The sequence below is a fragment of the Electrophorus electricus genome, chromosome 4, assembly GCF_013358815.1.
Source record: "Electrophorus electricus isolate fEleEle1 chromosome 4, fEleEle1.pri, whole genome shotgun sequence".
In the NCBI taxonomy this organism is placed as follows: domain Eukaryota; kingdom Metazoa; phylum Chordata; class Actinopteri; order Gymnotiformes; family Gymnotidae; genus Electrophorus; species Electrophorus electricus.
In genome coordinates, this window is record NC_049538.1 from 11,864,236 (window position 1) to 11,881,986 (window position 17,751).

A 17,751-nucleotide genomic window follows, 5' to 3' on the forward strand; every position below is an offset into this window, starting at 1 on the left:
CTTCGTGAGTTTCTTCTTGATATTTCTCCAGCACATGCCGTGAAATCACTTCTGTTAACTGAGTTTTGGGAGAGTGTCTTCAGCTGTAGCCTAAAAGGGAGGAACGTTGTCTCGGACAGCGTGCGGGAATGTGATGGCAGTGAGGACATCCGCGCGCTACAGAACCCATACACGGACACGTCTCAGCTGCGCAACACTAATTTGGTATACAAAGCTACGTATGCCATAGCGCATGCTATTCACGGTTTGATTTGCAATAACACTGAATGCGACAAGAATATTCAATTCACACCATGGCAGGTAAAAATTGCTTAATAGAAATTCATTTTAAGTTCTAAATCAAAGTCTCCTCCTTGACTCATAATTCAAATAAGCAATTGCAGAATATGTACTTATATTTATAACAAATATTGATAAAAAATAAAGCAGTCACATATTTCAACATCAGTTGTAGGCTAAAGGTAAACTGTATTGCATAACAATCAGGGTATTTCCTAAATCAAACTCAGAAGCATTCCTGTTCACTGGTATTATAAATATATATTACTTTTATATACAAATATACCTAGTTGTTGGCTAGAGGTGAACTATATTCTCTGTAGAGAGGAATATAAACAGGGTCATGACCTTTCATTAAGCTGTATCTATTTCTCGAGGTACTTGACCAGCTCAAGAGCGTGAACTTCACCACAAAGAACAGTTATCAGGTCAACTTCGATTCCAATGGAGATCCAGTGGCTGTCTATGATCTTATAAACTGGCAGTTTAGGGAAGATGGCACTTTAGACTTTGTGTCAGTGGGCTACTATGACTCATCCAAACCGAGAGGACAGGAGTTCAGAATAAGCAGTGTGATTATCTGGATGGAAGGACAGACAGAGGTACAGTATAACACACCTTTGAACACTGAATACAAGGCAGGAATTCTTAAATTTCAGTACAACACCTCTTTAGTATTTTTCTTATCTGCACACATGTAAGTTAACTCATTAAGTCTTATTTATGACATGAATTTAATCAAATATGTTAGAATATGGACAACACTCAATACATACTCAATAAGATGGGCTTTTATACAGGCCTGTACTTTTCCTCCATTTAAGTGTTTCTTTAATGTTTTTTTCCTAGGCACCAGTGTCTGTGTGCAGTGAGAGCTGTCCTCCAGGCACCAGGAAGGCTGTGCAGAAGGGAAGGCCTGTCTGCTGCTATGACTGTGTACCATGCGCAGAGGGAGAGATCAGTAACAAGACAGGTTGTGTATCAGTACATTTTTTACTTAATTCTCTTGAATAAACCTGTAAAGATATTTGTCTGCTCAATGGATGGAAGGAAGCATCCATAGACATGATTCCATTTTGCCTTTATTTAATATGCAGTAACCATCCTATCATAGTATATAGCATTAGTTAACATCCACCAGCAATATTATTGAGGTCAATAATTTACTAAGAAAACAATACCAAAGAATGTATTGCGACATCTGAACTACTAAAATATAGCAGGTCCCAACAGAGAAAAATAAAAAGTGAAAATGTGAAAATGTGAAAATGGTCCATCGGTAAAACTGAAATGTTTATTTAAATTAAATTACATTTATATGAATGGTGCTTTTCATAACATTGATACACAGCTGCAGAAATCATTTGCAGAAATGCAAATTCCTGAGCAAGTCAAAGGGACCAGTTGTAAGGATAAACTCCTTGAAACGGTAGCAAACTTTGAGCAAATCGAAGACTTATAGCAAGTCTACCACTGGTCAGCAATGATAAAGGAAGCTATTTTAGGTGTCATGATCAGTCCCTCCCAGCTTCCATGTTCCATGTTTTCCATGTCTTGTGTTCTTTAGTTCTGTTCCATAATTTCGTTTTCTCTGCCCCTCATTTGATTTTCAACACTTGTCCCTTGTTTAGTTGATTGTATTTAAACCCTGTTGTGCGTCCTTGCTCTAGTCTGTTGATTCTGTAACTGTGAGCGGTAACGAGGCGGACGCATGTGCGGAGAAGAGTGAGATTTATTATGGGCAAATCCAGGGTCAAAGAGCCAACATGGAGAGTACAGGGATACATGATCAGTAAACAAAACACACTAAGGCAGACAGGGGAATCAGGCTATAACAAAGGCTAGGAAACACGAAGGGTACAATTAAAAAAAACAAAACAACAAAAAAAAAACAGGTTAACATAAACAAAGGCTTGGAAACATAAATGGGCTTTCAAACTTCTACCAAACACAAACATAAGCATACAAAGAAACAACAATAATGAACAGCGTAGACCAAGGGCACACAACAGGGTTTAAATACAATCAACTAAACAAGGGACAGGTGTTGAAGATCAAACGAGGTGCGGAGAAAACGAAACCATAGAATGCAACTAAAGAACACAAGACAAGGAAAACGTGGAACACGGAAGCTGGGAGAGACTGATCGTGACATTAGGAGATATTCTGATTAGATGGAACCATGGTTTTATGATTCCACTGTACTAAAGTAATAATCTATAATATGTCTATATAATAATCTTATCTTTAGATTCTCTAGACTGTGTTCACTGCCCTCCTGAGTTCTGGCCCAACACAAAACAAAACAGTTGTGTCCCCAAGCCTGTTGAGTTCCTGTCCTGGGATGACACTCTAGCCATCATTCTGATTATGTTCTCCATCACTGGAGCCTTTGTGGCTGTTTGTGTAGCATCTATCTTCTACATATACAGAGCCTCTCCCATCATCCGAGCGAACAACTCAGAACTGAGCTTCCTGCTGCTCTTCTCTCTGACTCTGTGTTTCCTTTGTTCACTTACTTTCATTGGTCGGCCCTCTGAGTGGTCCTGTATGCTACGTCACACAGCGTTTGGGATCACCTTCGTCCTCTGCATCTCTTGTGTTCTGGGGAAAACAATTGTGGTTTTAATTGCCTTCAGGGCTACACTTCCAGGCAGTAATGTCATGAAATGGTTTGGGCCTCCACAGCAGAGACTCAGTGTCCTTTCCTTTACTCTAATACAGGTTCTTATTTGTGTGCTTTGGTTAAAAATATCCCCTCCTTTCCCCTACAAAAATCTAAAGCACTATAAGGAAAAGATCATCTTGGAATGTGGCTTAGGTTCAGCTGTAGGATTCTGGGCTGTGCTGGGTTATATAGGATTTCTGGCTGGTCTGTGTTTTATTTTGGCCTTTCTAGCAAGGAGGTTGCCTGATAACTTTAATGAAGCCAAATTCATTACATTTAGCATGCTCATATTCTGTGTAGTTTGGATCACCTTTATCCCGGCTTATGTCAGCTCTCCTGGAAAATTCACTGTAGCTGTGGAGATATTTGCTATTCTGGCCTCAAGCTTTGGCTTGATTATTTGTATTTTTGCTCCCAAATGTTTCATAATCATGTTTAGGCCAGAGCAGAATACCAAGAAACACCTAATGGGTAAAGTTCCCTCTAAAGCTCTTTGAGATGATCAGTACTAGCATGAAGCTTCATCACTTCATATAACATGGGTCCAGTTATAATTAGATTTACATGTAACAATGCAGCCTCACCAATACACCTTTTGAATAAAGTGCATTTTATAATAACCAGCACGATTAATTTTCATATACATTGCTTCACTGATGATAAACTATAAACTATTCTTTCAAATCATTTGGTCTTTAACTATTGAAATGGTCTAATTCTGTATCTACATAGTTATTGGTTTATGCCTTTATGAGCAATAATGTTTGCTGTTTTTGTTGTAAATGACTGGAACATTTTAATCGCATAATAAAAATGAACAATTCTAAAAGGGTTTTTTGTTTTTGTGTACATTAGGACAATCTATAAAGTAATATGCCATGAATGTATTGTTTTAATTCCACAAGCCCATGAATTATTTTTATATTAAGGCAGTTTTCTAAAGTAACACAAATAATTCCCATAACAGTTAATGATAATTTATGAATGCACAAACCACAGGAGCTAGAGTGGAGGGTACTGTGAGACTGTTCGAAGGGAGAGAACTCAAGTAAACTTTGGGTTAGATATCTGTGACATGACAACAGTGAAATGAGTCGCGAGGTCAGGAGTCAGGGAACTTTGAATGAAAACAAAAGCGAGCAGCTTCTTAACAAAGCAAAATAGCTTCTTAACAAAGCAAAAGTGCTCTCTTGGGAAGAAGAGACCATGGCCAAGTATTAGTCCTGGTATAGGCTAAGGTGCAGCAAGCAAACACATAGGGGAAAATGAACTGGGTTAAAGGTGAGTGCAGGGATTAGTGGATGACCGGGAGCAAGGAAGTAATTGGGAGCTGTGATTGGGGGAGGGCTGTGTGTGTGCTTGGCTGGGTGCCAAACAAGGTATGACATTCTTATAATATTGCTTATTAAATCAGTCACATGCAATAAGGAACGGGGCTTTTGATTTACTAGTCTGCCATTGTTGTTCACAGAACACACAACAATGTTCTTGCTAATTAACTTGAGCATTAAAGCTTTGCTATATGGCTATGCAAATCAATTAAAGAAGAATATTTGATCTGATTATGGTAAAATATCAAGAAATTTAGTTTGATTATAAAATTTGTTTAATTCTTAGATGTAATCAGATTACATACATATTCACTGTAACAAGGTGTCCCGAGTGCTGAAGGGTGTGGAGCAGGATGCACAGACTCAGTCGACATGGATGAACATTTATTACATGCAACATAACAGCACTCACATATAACACGAACGATGAACATGAATACGTTTAACAATAACGAGACTAATCTTGACATCCGAACACTACATCAACAATGACCAACGATACTGCACACACTAACAAGGGTTTAAATACACAAACAAGACGAGATACAGGTGTGCAAGCATGGCCACAAACATATCCTCTCAAGTCATGTGGCGGGCCAAACCCCATGACTCACGGGAGGCGAGCGTTCCATGACAAAACCCCCTCCCAAGGGGTGCGGCTCCCCACACGTACATCCAATGAATGCGAACCTCCGGGCGCTGTGTACACGTAAACACAAACAATGCCCGGCGCCCACGCAGTACCAAGCGGACCACGTGCTGCTAGCAAGGGAGACCTCATGGCAAGAGGGAGAAAGGCAGCTTCCCTGCCTCTCTCAGAGCAGACCGGTACACTCCCAACGACATTACACCTATAAAGACAAAAGGCGCAAACATAAACACACAATAACACCCACACACAAACATAAGGTGCTTTGATGTGGCGCCTGCCATCCGTGCAGGCACCTCAAACGTGTCCGTGGCCTCAACAGACATGCAGGGGTGCACGTTCATCCTAGTTTCAGACATGCTACTCCCCCAACATTCCTCTTCTTTCCCGCCGCTCTAGGAGCGTCCCAGAGGCAGCTTGCCTCCGGGGCCTTGGGCAGACCCCTCCAGTCTTGCTGGTGAGTCTGCTGAAGGGAAGGGATTCGAGCTTCCACTCTACTCTCCAGAGATCCCGATTGCTCCACCCAACCGCCCTCTTTCTGCTCAGTGTGGTGCCCCTCGGCCCTCCTTGGCCCAGGCTCAACAGCCACAGGCCCCCCCAAGAAATTCCTGGGGGTGTTCCCCTCCGCTTCCAGAGAGGACACAGACACCGGTCATGGTCCTCTCCCCGATATCCTGGGACCCAGGCAGTAGTGCGGGGATGCCTACGCACCTTCCGCTAGGAAGTCCATTTTTGTCGAGAGCTGGCTTCCTGTGGTGGTTGGTCATTCTGTAACGAGGTGAACCGAGTGCTGAAGGGCATAGAGCAGAATGCACAGACTCAACCAACATGGACGAACATTTATTACATACAACATAACGGCACTCACATATAACAGGAACGATGAACTTGAATACGTTTAACAATAATGAGACCTCCTGACCTCCTGACCTCCTGACACACTACACCAACAATGATCAATGATACTGCACACACTAACAAGGGTGTGTGCCGGCGTGGCCACAAACATATCCTCTCAAGTCACGTGGCGGGCCAAACCCCGTGACTCGCGGGAGGTGAGCGTTCCGTGACATTCACAACTTGTTAGGATAGGGGATTAGAAACTGTACAAGGAATGAAAATGAGAATCAAAACACACATTATTTTAAGCAACATAAACAAACCCAGGAATAAAATAAATTCATTATTTACACGCTCATAGTGAGAAGGTGGTCTGCAAATCCAGTTCAGAAACTGAACAATGTAAAAATAAGAACTGTAAAACTGTACAATTACTTACATATAGAATGTACAGAAATGTTGTCAGTTACATAAGCCCTGGAAATGTGACACTAAAATCACTAAAGTGGAAAAAAAAACCATTATATTTTACTTCAGTGTGTGAAAGTAAGTAGAGTTTATAATCAGTAAGTACTTAAGTATGAATATTATTTATGTTCTGATGCAGTGCATATTTCCTAGCGCTAACAAGGCTGTCAGATACTGCTGCTCAGTTTTTGATTAAATGACACTACAAAATGTACCAGAGACAAACAACAATTAGTTACGGGCACTGTTAACACTGTACACATAACCACACCTCCTGATCCCAAGTCACACCCACATTTACTGATAAACCATAATAGAAAGGTGGCTATTTAAACCAGTGGTAAGCAGCCATCTAGACCTTCAGAGTGCTGGTAGGCACCAAGTCCACCATGCAGATCATTTCAAGTCTAGTGTCATTTGTATCAGCGCTGTTGATGACTGTGTTCAGCCCTGCAGGATGTAAAGCAAACCCAGTCAGCTGCAGGCTGTGGACTGAGCCCCAGTTACCTGTTCTTTCTATGAATGGAGATTTTATAATTGGAGGGATTTTCACAATTCACTACTATGCTAACTTTGAGCAGAACACCTACACCAGGCTACCACTACAGCCACGGTGCTCTGGGAGGTCTGTCTGTGAGGGTGGAGTGGAGAGCAGAGAGCAGTGCATTATATTAGAATTACAGAGAAAATGTCATTAGTATAAAGTTATTGCTTTTCTGTAATTATGTACTGTATTCGTGACACATAAAAGTACAAGTACACCTGATGATTTGATTTTGTCTAGAGCATTATAATTTTTGAATATGTTATTGTTTCCAAACAGCATGGACTTCAGGGAGCTGCGCTTCGCACGCGCCTTGACGTTCACCATTCATGAGATCAACAGCAGAACAGATCTCCTACCGGGAATCACGTTGGGCTACCAGATATACGACTCGTGCTCTTCCTCGCCTAAAGCAGTTAACGTTGCATTTCAATTTGTGAATGGTTTTGACCCAGCTTTTAATGTCCGTCATTCCTGTCCTAAATCCTCACCTGCCGCGGTGTCAGGTATCGTTGGAGAAACGTCTTCCACCCCGCCAATTAGCATGGCTAGAATATTGGGTCTTTTTGGAATTCCACAGGTGAATATTGTAGGCTACGTCACATTGTCGTATTTTTCGATTAAAAAAAAAAAAAAAGTTTTTATATTTCTTCCCTCCTGCAATGCCTTCGGATTACTGATTTATAAATACTGCATATGCTTATAGCCTGTAGGGGATATTCATGCTTGATAGATATCAAATAAATAAGCACTTTTACAACTAGTAGGTGAAACACAGCAGGCTACTCAAGTAACGGATATTCCTCCTTTCCTCCACTGAATGAATTACAGGTGAGTGTCTACGCAACCTGCGCGTGTCTGAACGATAAACGTCAGTTTCCTACCTTCTTTAGGACAGTACCTAGTGACCAAACCCAAGCGGTCGCACTGGCGCGAATGGTGAAGTATTTTGGCTGGACATGGATTGGAGCAGTGCGCAGCGACACGGACTACGGAAACAACGGAATGGCAGCGTTCCTAAAAGCTGCGCAGGAGGAGGGGATCTGTGTGGAGTACTCCGAGGCCTACTACAGGACACAGCCGCGCAGTAAACTGGAGAGAGTGGCAAATGTCATACGCAGATCAACAACCCGAGTAATAGTAGCGATTCTAGCCTCGGGCGACATGAAGTTTCTTATAGAGGAACTGGCACGAGAACCTCTGCCGCCGCTTCTGTGGATCGGCAGTGAGACGTGGATTACCGATGCAGAATTTTTGCGGTTTAACATATGCGCTGGTGCATTAGGTTTTGGAGTCCCCCGGTCAGTTATCCCAGGTTTTCATGAGTTTCTAATAGACCTCTCTCCATCACAAGTCCTAAAATCGCCCCTATTAACGGAATTTTGGGAGCGCTCGTTCAACTGTAGCCTAAAAGGGAGGACAGACCTCTCTGTGGGTGTGCGTCAGTGTGATGGCAGTGAAGATATCCGCGCGCTACAGAACCCATACACAGACACGTCTCAGTTGCGCAACACTAACTTGGTGTATAAAGCTACGTACGCCATAGCGCATGCAATTCATGGTGTTATTTGTAATGACACTCAGTGTGACAAGACCATTACATTATCACCATGGCAGGTATAAAACTTATTTATGTAAAAGCAGATCTGCCTTTTCCTTGAAAATAAATACTGGTTGTATTAACATACCTACAGTATGTTGTGGATGATAAAACTGTATTTGTATTTGTATTTAACAGTATTGTCTTTGTAGAGGAGAATTCACACAGTACCATGAGTTGTCAATTTCATAAAGAAATGTTTATCTCCACAGGTACACAACCAGCTAAAGAAAGTGAATTTCACCACAAAGAATGGTGATCTGGTCAACTTTGATTCAAATGGGGATCCTTTGACAATCTATGAGCTCATAAACTGGCAGTTTAAGAAAGATGGTGCTTTAGACTTTGTGACAGTGGGCTACTATGATTCATCCAAACCGAGAGGACAGGAGTTCAGAATGAGCAGTGCTATCAGCTGGCCTGGAGGACAAACAGAGGTACAGTATAACACACCCTGTAATCACTCAGAAAACAGGTTATTCTGTGTTTGGACAATGATGGATGATTCGGTCTTGTCCCTGTTTACGCATACCTGATTTGCTTTTAAGTGTTGTAGATTATCCGATAAATGTGAACAGATGTTCTCAAGTAGGGAAAACACTAATGTGTACTGTACAGTGGCCTCAGGGACTAAAGTTTGACTCATACCATGACTCATTTAAATGTTTATTTAATGCCTTTCCCAGGTGCCAGTGTCTGTGTGCAGTGAGAGCTGTCCTCCAGGCACCAGGAAGGCTGTGCAGAAGGGAAGACCTGTCTGCTGTTTCAAGTGTATACCATGTGCTGAAGGAGAGATCAGTAACAAAACAGGTTGTACAACACAGTGCATTGTGCTGAATGAAGATTTTACTACTATCAACTCTTGCATTGGCCTAAATCTACAAAATATTTGTCTGTATTCATTAGAATGCAGAACATGTGCTTTGGCCTAGCCACATTTGAACTTTATGCATCATGTAGTAACACTAGAAGATAAACCAACTCCTGTAATGCAATTACTCATGTCAGTACAAAAAAAAAATCAAATATTTAAAGTTAACTAATTCCCCAGTCTTCATGATTCAGTTCAGTTAAACTTTATTTGTGCAGTACTTTACAACATTTTTATTTTTATTTTTTTACAAAGTAGCCTTTTTCAGAAATCTTGATGAATCTTGGGAAACAATGGCAAGACAAAACACTGTGACACATACCAGCCATAAGAACACTGTGACAAATATGAGGATGAAGCCTTAAGTGGAATCAAGCCCCAAAATGGAAACCCATCCTCCTCTGAGACACACCAGACACTGAAATTTTGTTCACAGATATAATGCTTTTGTCATATTTATTTTTGTTGTTCCCTTCCCCTATTGTAAATTTCTGTCTATAATGATGTTCTGACATCTGCCTTCTGGCTGTTTCAATTTTAGACTCTTTGGCTTGTCTGCACTGCCCTGCTGAGTTCTGGCCCAACACAAAACAAGACAGCTGCCTCCCCAAGCCTGTTGAGTTCCTGTCCTTGGATGACTCTTTGGGCATTATACTGACAGTGTTCTCTGTTGTTGGAGTCTTTGTGTCTGTATGTATAGCTGCTGTCTTCTACAAACACAGGGCGTCTCCCATCGTCCGAGCTAACAACTCAGAGCTGAGTTTCCTGCTGCTCTTCTCTCTGACTCTGTGTTTCCTCTGTTCACTTACTTTCATTGGTCAGCCCTCTGAGTGGTCCTGTATGCTGCGCCACACAGCGTTTGGGATCACCTTCGTCCTCTGCATCTCCTGTGTTCTGGGGAAAACAATAGTGGTGTTAATGGCCTTCAGGGATACACTTCCAGGCAGTAATGTTACAAAATGGTTTGGGCCTTCACAGCAGAGACTCAGTGTTCTGGCTTTCACTCTTATACAGGTTCTTATATGTGTTATTTGGTTAAAATTATCTCCTCCATTCCCTTTCAAAAATGTAAAGCTCTACAAGGAAATAATTATTTTGGAATGTGGCTTAGGTTCAACTATAGGTTTCTGGGCTGTACTGGGTTATATAGGACTCCTGGCTTTCTTGTGTTTTATTTTGGCTTTTCTAGCTCGGAAGTTGCCTGATAACTTTAATGAAACCAAATTCATCACATTTAGTATGCTTATATTCTGTGTAGTTTGGATCACCTTTATTCCAGTTTATGTCAGCTCTCCTGGAAAATTCACTGCAGCTATGGAGATATTTGCTATTCTGGCCTCAAGCTTTGGTTTGATTATTTGTATTTTTGCTCCCAAGTGTTTCATAATTGTGTTTAGGCCAGAGCAGAATACCAAGAAACACCTTATGGGTAAAGTACCTTCTAAAGCTCTTTAAAACCCTTCTGAAATAGCAAGCATCTTATGCAAAATGTGTCAAGTTAATTGTTAAAGTTCCATATGTAAAGTGACAGCAAGCTTTCCAGACATTTTGTGCATGGATTATACTACTGACAACACATAGAAATGCCCCTCTGAATTAATCTGCAACTGCATATACCAGATTATCAAATTCACATTTATCTGACACTTTTATCCAAAGCAATTTACAATTATGACTGAGAACAACTTAAGCAATTGAGGGTTAATTTGCTAGGTTGCTCAGGGGCCCAACAGTGGTGGGGCTTGAACCAGCCAACTCCCAATTACAAGTCAATTACCTTAACCACTGAGCTACCAACACCCATGGTCGTGTGTAGCTAATGATATCCTGGACCTGATTTGATCCAAATATGTATGCATATTTATGAGGTCTTTTGATCTCAATGTGTTTTTTACAAAATAAATATTATTTGTTATTTTAAGAGTATTACATAAATTCCTGAGTTAAAATAGTTATCTATTATATATATATATATATATATATATATATATATATATATATATATATACATACATACACACACACACACACACACACACAATTTATATGGAAGGATGGTCACATGGAACAGACTGGAAGGCCAGCGGGATGGTCACAGGAATAGACTTGGCATCCTCATTGTGGATGAGCTGGATAAAATATGCTTCAACGTGCCAGCCTCTGCATACAATTTATGCATGGGGACCCACTGTCCAAGGTTTTATAGAGTTGGAAGGACGTCATAAGTTGCTCCAAGCAAAAACTTGATGCGACTCACATCCATTACCCATAGCTGTTGCCAGGTGATTTTCCTTTTCTCCACACTTTCCCAATGAAACCATTGACTTTGCTTTCCTTGTGTGCATCCTCTATCTGCTCACAAATTAAAGCACAAACAAAAGAGAGTACATTATGGAAACCAAAGTGAAACCAGGGCCATAAAAAAAAAAAAAAACACTGTGAGCAGCGCCCTCTAGGAGGCAGGGTGTTGTGATGGTGCCTTATTGGGAGCATGGGGCTGTGATGGAGCATCCTTGGGAGCAGGGCTCAGAGACAACACCCTCTTGGTGGCAGGGTGCAGGAACAGCTCTCCCTTTTGTGAGCTGGGTCTGGTAACAGCGCTCTTGAAGGGCCAGAGCAGCGGGACAGTGCCCTCTTGAGAGCAGGGAGGTGTGGGCACCCACTGGAGACCATAGCATGACTCCATCACAGCCGAGGCAGTCCCCTGTCGAGAATAAGGCCATAATGGAAGTAGAGCCCACTTGAAAGAAAGACAGCATTGCCCTGCATCACCCTCATGTTGACAGGGTACAGAAAGGTGACATTATCAATGCCAGTATCTGGAGAAAGGGCAGCATTTGGTTACATATGCAAAGCAGGTTACAGATGCAAAGTACAAGACACTTTGCAGGGAAACCCCCTAACAAAGGTTTCCTTGATGTATACACTTGGGGTAGCTAATGCAGTTGGAAAAAACACAGGTGTACCAAACTGAAAGGCCCTCAACAAACAAATGCTCAACTAATGGAGAAACTGTCCAATTCTCTGCATCCTTGCTTATCTGTTTTTTCTCTAACAGTCAAAGCAAGGCAGGACACATTTACTGGAGTTAATTCCACAAATGTCAGCAGTAGTAGAAAAAAGAAAAAAGCATAGAAAAAAGCAAAAGCAGGGACATGAAAAGAAACAGCAGAACATTATAAACAACAATATGAACAACTTCTAACAATAACAACCCAAGGTGTTGTATCACAATGACACCAAAAACAAAAAACCATGAAACTTGAGGAATAAATACACAAAGGAACAAGTTATAAGTGGGATGAACACAAGACAAGGGTGGGGATAAGGACCTAAACAAAACATAACCACATGGTGAAGTCATCATGGTTACATGACAAAAATACTACACAACATGGCATTAGTGCCATGGGAACCGCAATGCCAAAAGTGAGTGATGATCCTGATCAAGCTTCATCATATGACAAGTTGGTAATGAGAATATGTTATGGAATAGTTTTAAGCCTATTATCAGCTTACATTTTAGCAGACTCTAAAGAGCAGAGGGGTAAAGGAACATGCCAGGCACTTTGGTGATCCTTTCCTCTCCTTATATATACAACCTCTAACCAGCAGCATGGGTTGTGATGGAAACCTAGCTCAGCTTTTGTTTTGTTTTGTTTGGTTTTTAGGCAACAGGATCACAGATGAACATAGTGGAAGTTATGGTTGACTCTGACAGTGCTGGTGGAAAAGCAGCAACAACAAGTAATGCCCCAAGACACCAGAAGGCCATGCTAAAACTGGAGAATGGAGGTCCTTTGGACATGGATTGTGATGCTCAAGGCCAGACAAAAAACAAATTAGTAGAGTTCTACTGACCCCTGGTGGCAGTGTTTGTGGGAAACGCGTAGCAGTATCCGTTTCAGTGACTGTGGAGAAGCCTGTGTTGTTTTGACTGTTTACTGTGTGACAGTGGCACAATTAGCAGTCAGATGACCTACCGGATCAGAATCAGATAATAAAAAAGTGCATCATATTTTGAACAGTGCGGAGTATTCCCAAGCCTATTACAGGACACGACCTCTTACAAATGCCACATGCTTATAATGCTGATTTTGACATGGCACAATAAGAACATCAATATAAGCAGTTCATAATTAATATAAATGAAATACATAACTATAAATATCGTTTAATCCTCTGGACATGAAGCCTACAGTTACTGCAACTTGGTCCTATATTTGCTGTAGTGACAACCAACTTTACATACTAAAGACCTAGTACATAACCACTCTTTCTATCCCTAAGTCACACCCACATTTACTGACAGGTCATCACTGAAAGATGGGTATTTAAACCAGTGTAAAGCAGCCATTCAGATCTTCAGAGTTCGGGGAGGCACAAAGACACCATGCAGATCACTTCAAGTCTGGTGTCATTTCTATCAGTGCTGTGGATGACTGTGTTCAGCCCTGCAGGATGTAAAGCAAACCCAGTTAGCTGCAGGCTGTGGGCTGAGCCTCAGAAACCTGGTCTTTCTATGAATGGAGATTTTATAATTGGAGGGATTTTCACCATTCACTACTACACAAACTCAGGACAGAACACCTACACCATGCAGCCACCACAGCTACAGTGCACTGGGAGGTCTGTCTGTGGGGATAGAGTGGATAGCACAGAGAGCAGGGAATAATATTAGATTTACAAATAAATAATAATTTGAAGCAAATTATGTTGATTACTTATGCCCCTTACTGTATATGACAAGAAAGAAAAGAAGCTTTGTTACTGTCAACACGTTCCCTATTTTTTGTTTCTCTTACTGTCTCTAAACAGCATGGACTTCAGACAGATGCGCTACGCCCGTGCCTTGGAATTTACTATCTACGAGATCAACAATAGAACAGATCTCCTGCCGGGCATCACGCTGGGTTACCAGATTTATGACTCGTGCTCTGCTGAGCGGAAGGCAGTTGAAGCTGCTTTTCAATTTGTTAACGGCTTGGACCCCGATTTCAATGACAGTAGTTCCTGTTTAAATTCTGCAGCTACCGCGGTGTCTGCTCTAGTTGTAGAGTCTTCTTCTACCCCACCTGTTAGCATGGCCAGAATACTAGGGCTTTTTGGAATTCCACAGGTGAATATTGATATATCACATGGTCCCATATTTCTAAAAATATTTTTATTTGTTCCGTATTGCACTGCTGTTGACACTGGAATATTTCTTCGATTGAACGATTAATAAATACTGTCAGAAACATATAGCCTAATGTATAATGTTTTAGAGATAACCAAGAAATAAGTGCTAGTTCAACTGGTACCTCAAACTGCCCGTCCTCCTTTCCTTCTCTGACTGAATTACAGGTGAGTGTCTACGCAACCTGCGCGTGTCTGAACGATAAACATCAGTTTCCTGCCTTCTTTAGGACTGTACCTAGTGACGAACACCAAGCTGTCGCACTGTCAAGAATGATCAGGCATTTTGGCTGGACATGGATTGGGGCAGTGTGTAGCGACACTGAATATGGAAATTACGGAATGGCAGCGTTTCTTAAGGCTGCGCGGGAGGAGGGGATCTGTGTGGAGTACTCCGAGGTCTACTACAGGACACAACCGCGCAGTAAACTGGAGAGAGTGGCAAATGTCATACGCAGATCTACAGCCCGTGTAATACTTGCGTTTCTAGCTTCGGGCGACATGAAGTTCCTCTTAGAAGAACTGGCACGAGAACCTCTGCCTCCGATTCAGTGGATCGGCAGCGAAACGTGGATCACAGATGTAGACTTTCTGCGGTTTAACATGTGCGCGGGCGCGGTAGGTTTTGGGGAACCCCTGGCACTTATTTCAGGTCTTCATGAGTTTCTTGTTGACCTGTCTCCCGCACAAGTATCGAAATCACCCCTGTTAACAGAACTTTGGGAGCGCTCGTTCAACTGTAACCTAAAAGGGCGAATTGATGCCTCAATGAATGTGCGGCAATGCGACGGCAGTGAAGACATCCGCGTGCTACAGAACCCATATACATACACATCTCAGTTGCGCAACACTGTCATGGTCTACAAAGCTACATATGCTATTGCACATGCAATCCACGGTGTTATTTGTAATAACACGCAATGTAACAAAAACATTCAGTTATCACCATGGCAGGTATAAAATTGCTTCAGTTAATTCAGTTTACTTAACATGAATTTATCACTCCTCAGTTTGCCTGTTCATTACAAAATGATCATCAGTTGTATTGATATAACTATAGTAACATAAATATTCAAAAATGATAAAGCAGTATTTGTAGAGATATATTTAAATATGATTTCTGAACTATAGGTTGACTGTATTGTCTGGACAGAAGAATTTACTCAGTATTCTGAGTTTTCATTATTTTTACCACTGCAGGTATACAACCATCTTAGGAGAGTAAACTTCACCACAAAGAATGGTTATCAGGTCAACTTTGATTCCAATGGCGATCCGGTGGTTGTCTATGATGTCATAAATTGGCAGTATAACAAAGATGGTGCTTTAGATATGGTGACGGTGGGCTACTATGACTCATCGAAACCAAAAGGACAACAGTTCAGAATGAGCAGTGCTGTCAGCTGGGTGGGGTTACAAACAGAGGTACAGTATAATACACCTGCAGGTTTTCAAAAAACAGGTGTTTTTAAATGTCTGTACATTGCTGGACCATTTGGTCTTTGCCCTGTTTACACATACCTGATTTGATTCTTGAACTCTTGGTGGTTATTACATAAATTCGAACAGATGTGTTAAAAATGGAAACACTAAGCTGTGCTGTATATTTCACTCATACTATGGAGGATTTAATTTCAGTGTTTCCTTGTGTCGTTTCCAGGTGCCAGTGTCTGTGTGCAGTGAGAGCTGTCCTCCAGGCACCAGGAAGGCTGTGCAGAAGGGAAGGCCTGTCTGCTGCTATGACTGTATACCATGTGCAGAGGGAGAGATCAGTAACATGACAGGTTATGTATCACAGAGCACTATGATGAATCTAAATATTAAATAGGTTTGAATAGGTGGTCAATCTACAGAATTATTGTCAGTATTGATTGCATGGATGAGCATATCCTTAGTCACTTAGTAACTAAACAGTCACATTCTGATGTTCTTAGACTGATTTATACTTGGACGCTCACTCATACAGTTTCCATCTCTAATTTTACTGATGTCAAAATCAAGAAATATTAAAATATTTGTTAACCGGTTATTCAGGCTTCCTGATTTAGTTCAGTGCAATTTTATTTGTGCAGCACTTCACAACAAAAAAAGGTGATTTTTAAAATGTATTTTTACAGTGGGAAAACTAGGTAAAAGACGTAAGGCTAAAAACTGTGATACAGTATGGGGATGAAACCTTATGTCAACCAATACCCAAAATGGAAACCCATCTTCCTTTGAGACACACTCGGTAGTTCAGTTATAGTCATAGATAAAATGCTTTTGTTGAAGACAGTAATAGTCTATTTTTTTATGCTTTCTTCATGCTGCATCATCATGCTTCTCCATAATGTAAGCCCTTATTACATAGTTCTGTCTATTGTGGCGCTGTGACTTTGCTTCTCAATCTTTAGACTCTTGGGGCTGTTTGCATTGCTCTCCTGAGTTCTGGCCCAACTCCAAGCGAGACAGCTGCCTTCCCAAGCCAGTTGAGTTCCTGTCCTGGGATGACACTTTGGGCATTATCCTGACAGTTTTCTCCATCACTGGGGCCTTCATGGCTGTGTGTGTGATTGCTGTCTTCTACAAACACAGGGCATCTCCCATCGTCCGAGCCAACAACTCAGAGCTGAGCTTCCTGCTTCTCTTCTCCCTGATTTTGTGTTTCCTCTGTTCACTTACTTTCATTTGTCAGCCCTCTGAGTGGTCCTGTATGCTGCGTCACACAGCGTTTGGGATCACCTTCGTCCTCTGCATCTCTTGTGTTTTGGGGAAAACAATAGTGGTGTTAATGGCCTTCAGGGCTACACTTCCAGGCAGTAATGTCATGAAATGGTTTGGGCCTCCACAGCAGAGACTCAGTGTTCTTATTTTCACTCTCATACAGGTCCTTATATGTGCTATTTGGTTAAAATTATCACCTCCTTTCCCTTTCAGAAATCTAAAGCTTTATAAGGAAAGAATCATCTTGGAATGTGGCTTAGGTTCCGCTATTGGTTTCTGGGCTGTACTGGGTTACATAGGATTCCTGGCTCTGTTATGTTTTATTTTGGCTTTTTTAGCACGGAGGTTGCCTGATAACTTTAATGAAGCGAAATTCATCACATTCAGTATGCTCATATTCTGTGCAGTTTGGATCACCTTTATTCCAGCTTATGTAAGCTCTCCTGGAAAAGTTACTGTAGCTGTGGAGATATTTGCTATTCTCGCCTCAAGCTTTGGATTAATCTTTTGTATTTTCGCTCCCAAGTGTTTCATAATTGTATTTAGGCCAGAGCAGAATACCAAGAAACACCTTATGGGTAAAGTACCTTCTAAAGCTCTTTAAAACCTTCATACATACG

The 17,751-nt window shown here is 41.4% G+C and overlaps 3 protein-coding genes across 3 annotated transcripts in view; all 3 read left to right on the forward strand.

Moving 5' to 3' along the window:
• LOC113590981 (extracellular calcium-sensing receptor-like) overlaps positions 1 to 3,641 on the forward strand; it is a 5,053-nt gene extending 1,412 nt beyond the window's left edge. Inside the window, exons 3-6 of the mRNA XM_027031329.2 lie at positions 1 to 300; positions 657 to 881; positions 1,129 to 1,252; positions 2,531 to 3,641. The exon at positions 1 to 300 is cut by the window's left edge and continues 486 nt beyond it. Of these exons, the coding sequence (XP_026887130.2) occupies positions 1 to 300; positions 657 to 881; positions 1,129 to 1,252; positions 2,531 to 3,444 (1,563 nt within the window). The 3' untranslated portion in view covers positions 3,445 to 3,641. The remainder of the gene's footprint in view (positions 301 to 656; positions 882 to 1,128; positions 1,253 to 2,530) is intronic.
• A 3,112-nt stretch (positions 3,642 to 6,753) lies between these two features.
• LOC113590975 (extracellular calcium-sensing receptor-like) lies at positions 6,754 to 10,705 on the forward strand. Its single transcript, XM_035525423.1, has 6 exons — positions 6,754 to 6,860; positions 7,059 to 7,359; positions 7,611 to 8,396; positions 8,592 to 8,816; positions 9,066 to 9,189; positions 9,792 to 10,705. The coding sequence occupies exons 1-6, from the start codon at positions 6,754 to 6,756 to the stop codon at positions 10,703 to 10,705; spliced, it is 2,457 nt and encodes an 818-aa protein (XP_035381316.1).
• Positions 10,706 to 12,670: 1,965 nt separating this feature from the next.
• On the forward strand, positions 12,671 to 17,735 carry LOC113590976 (extracellular calcium-sensing receptor-like). Its single transcript, XM_027031323.2, has 8 exons — positions 12,671 to 12,721; positions 12,922 to 13,075; positions 13,681 to 13,879; positions 14,069 to 14,369; positions 14,597 to 15,382; positions 15,629 to 15,853; positions 16,089 to 16,212; positions 16,822 to 17,735. Exons 1-8 carry the CDS (start codon positions 12,671 to 12,673, stop codon positions 17,733 to 17,735), a joined length of 2,754 nt encoding a protein of 917 aa, XP_026887124.2.
• The last annotated feature ends 16 nt before the right edge of the window (positions 17,736 to 17,751 follow it).

Excerpts from the sequence above, each read along its gene's own strand:
- LOC113590975 (XM_035525423.1), top strand. The coding sequence starts at position 6,754 with ATGAATGGAGATTTTATAATTGGAGGGATTTTCACAATTCACTACTAT. Across the intron at positions 7,360-7,610 it reads GTCTTTTTGGAATTCCACAG|GTGAGTGTCTACGCAACCTG; the intron begins GTGAATATTGTA and ends AATGAATTACAG. Across the intron at positions 8,817-9,065 it reads GGCCTGGAGGACAAACAGAG|GTGCCAGTGTCTGTGTGCAG; the intron begins GTACAGTATAAC and ends TGCCTTTCCCAG.
- LOC113590976 (XM_027031323.2), top strand. The coding sequence starts at position 12,671 with ATGCCAAAAGTGAGTGATGATCCTGATCAAGCTTCATCATATGACAAG. Across the intron at positions 13,076-13,680 it reads CATGGATTGTGATGCTCAAG|TGCTGTGGATGACTGTGTTC; the intron begins GCCAGACAAAAA and ends CATTTCTATCAG. Across the intron at positions 16,213-16,821 it reads AGAGATCAGTAACATGACAG|ACTCTTGGGGCTGTTTGCAT; the intron begins GTTATGTATCAC and ends CTCAATCTTTAG.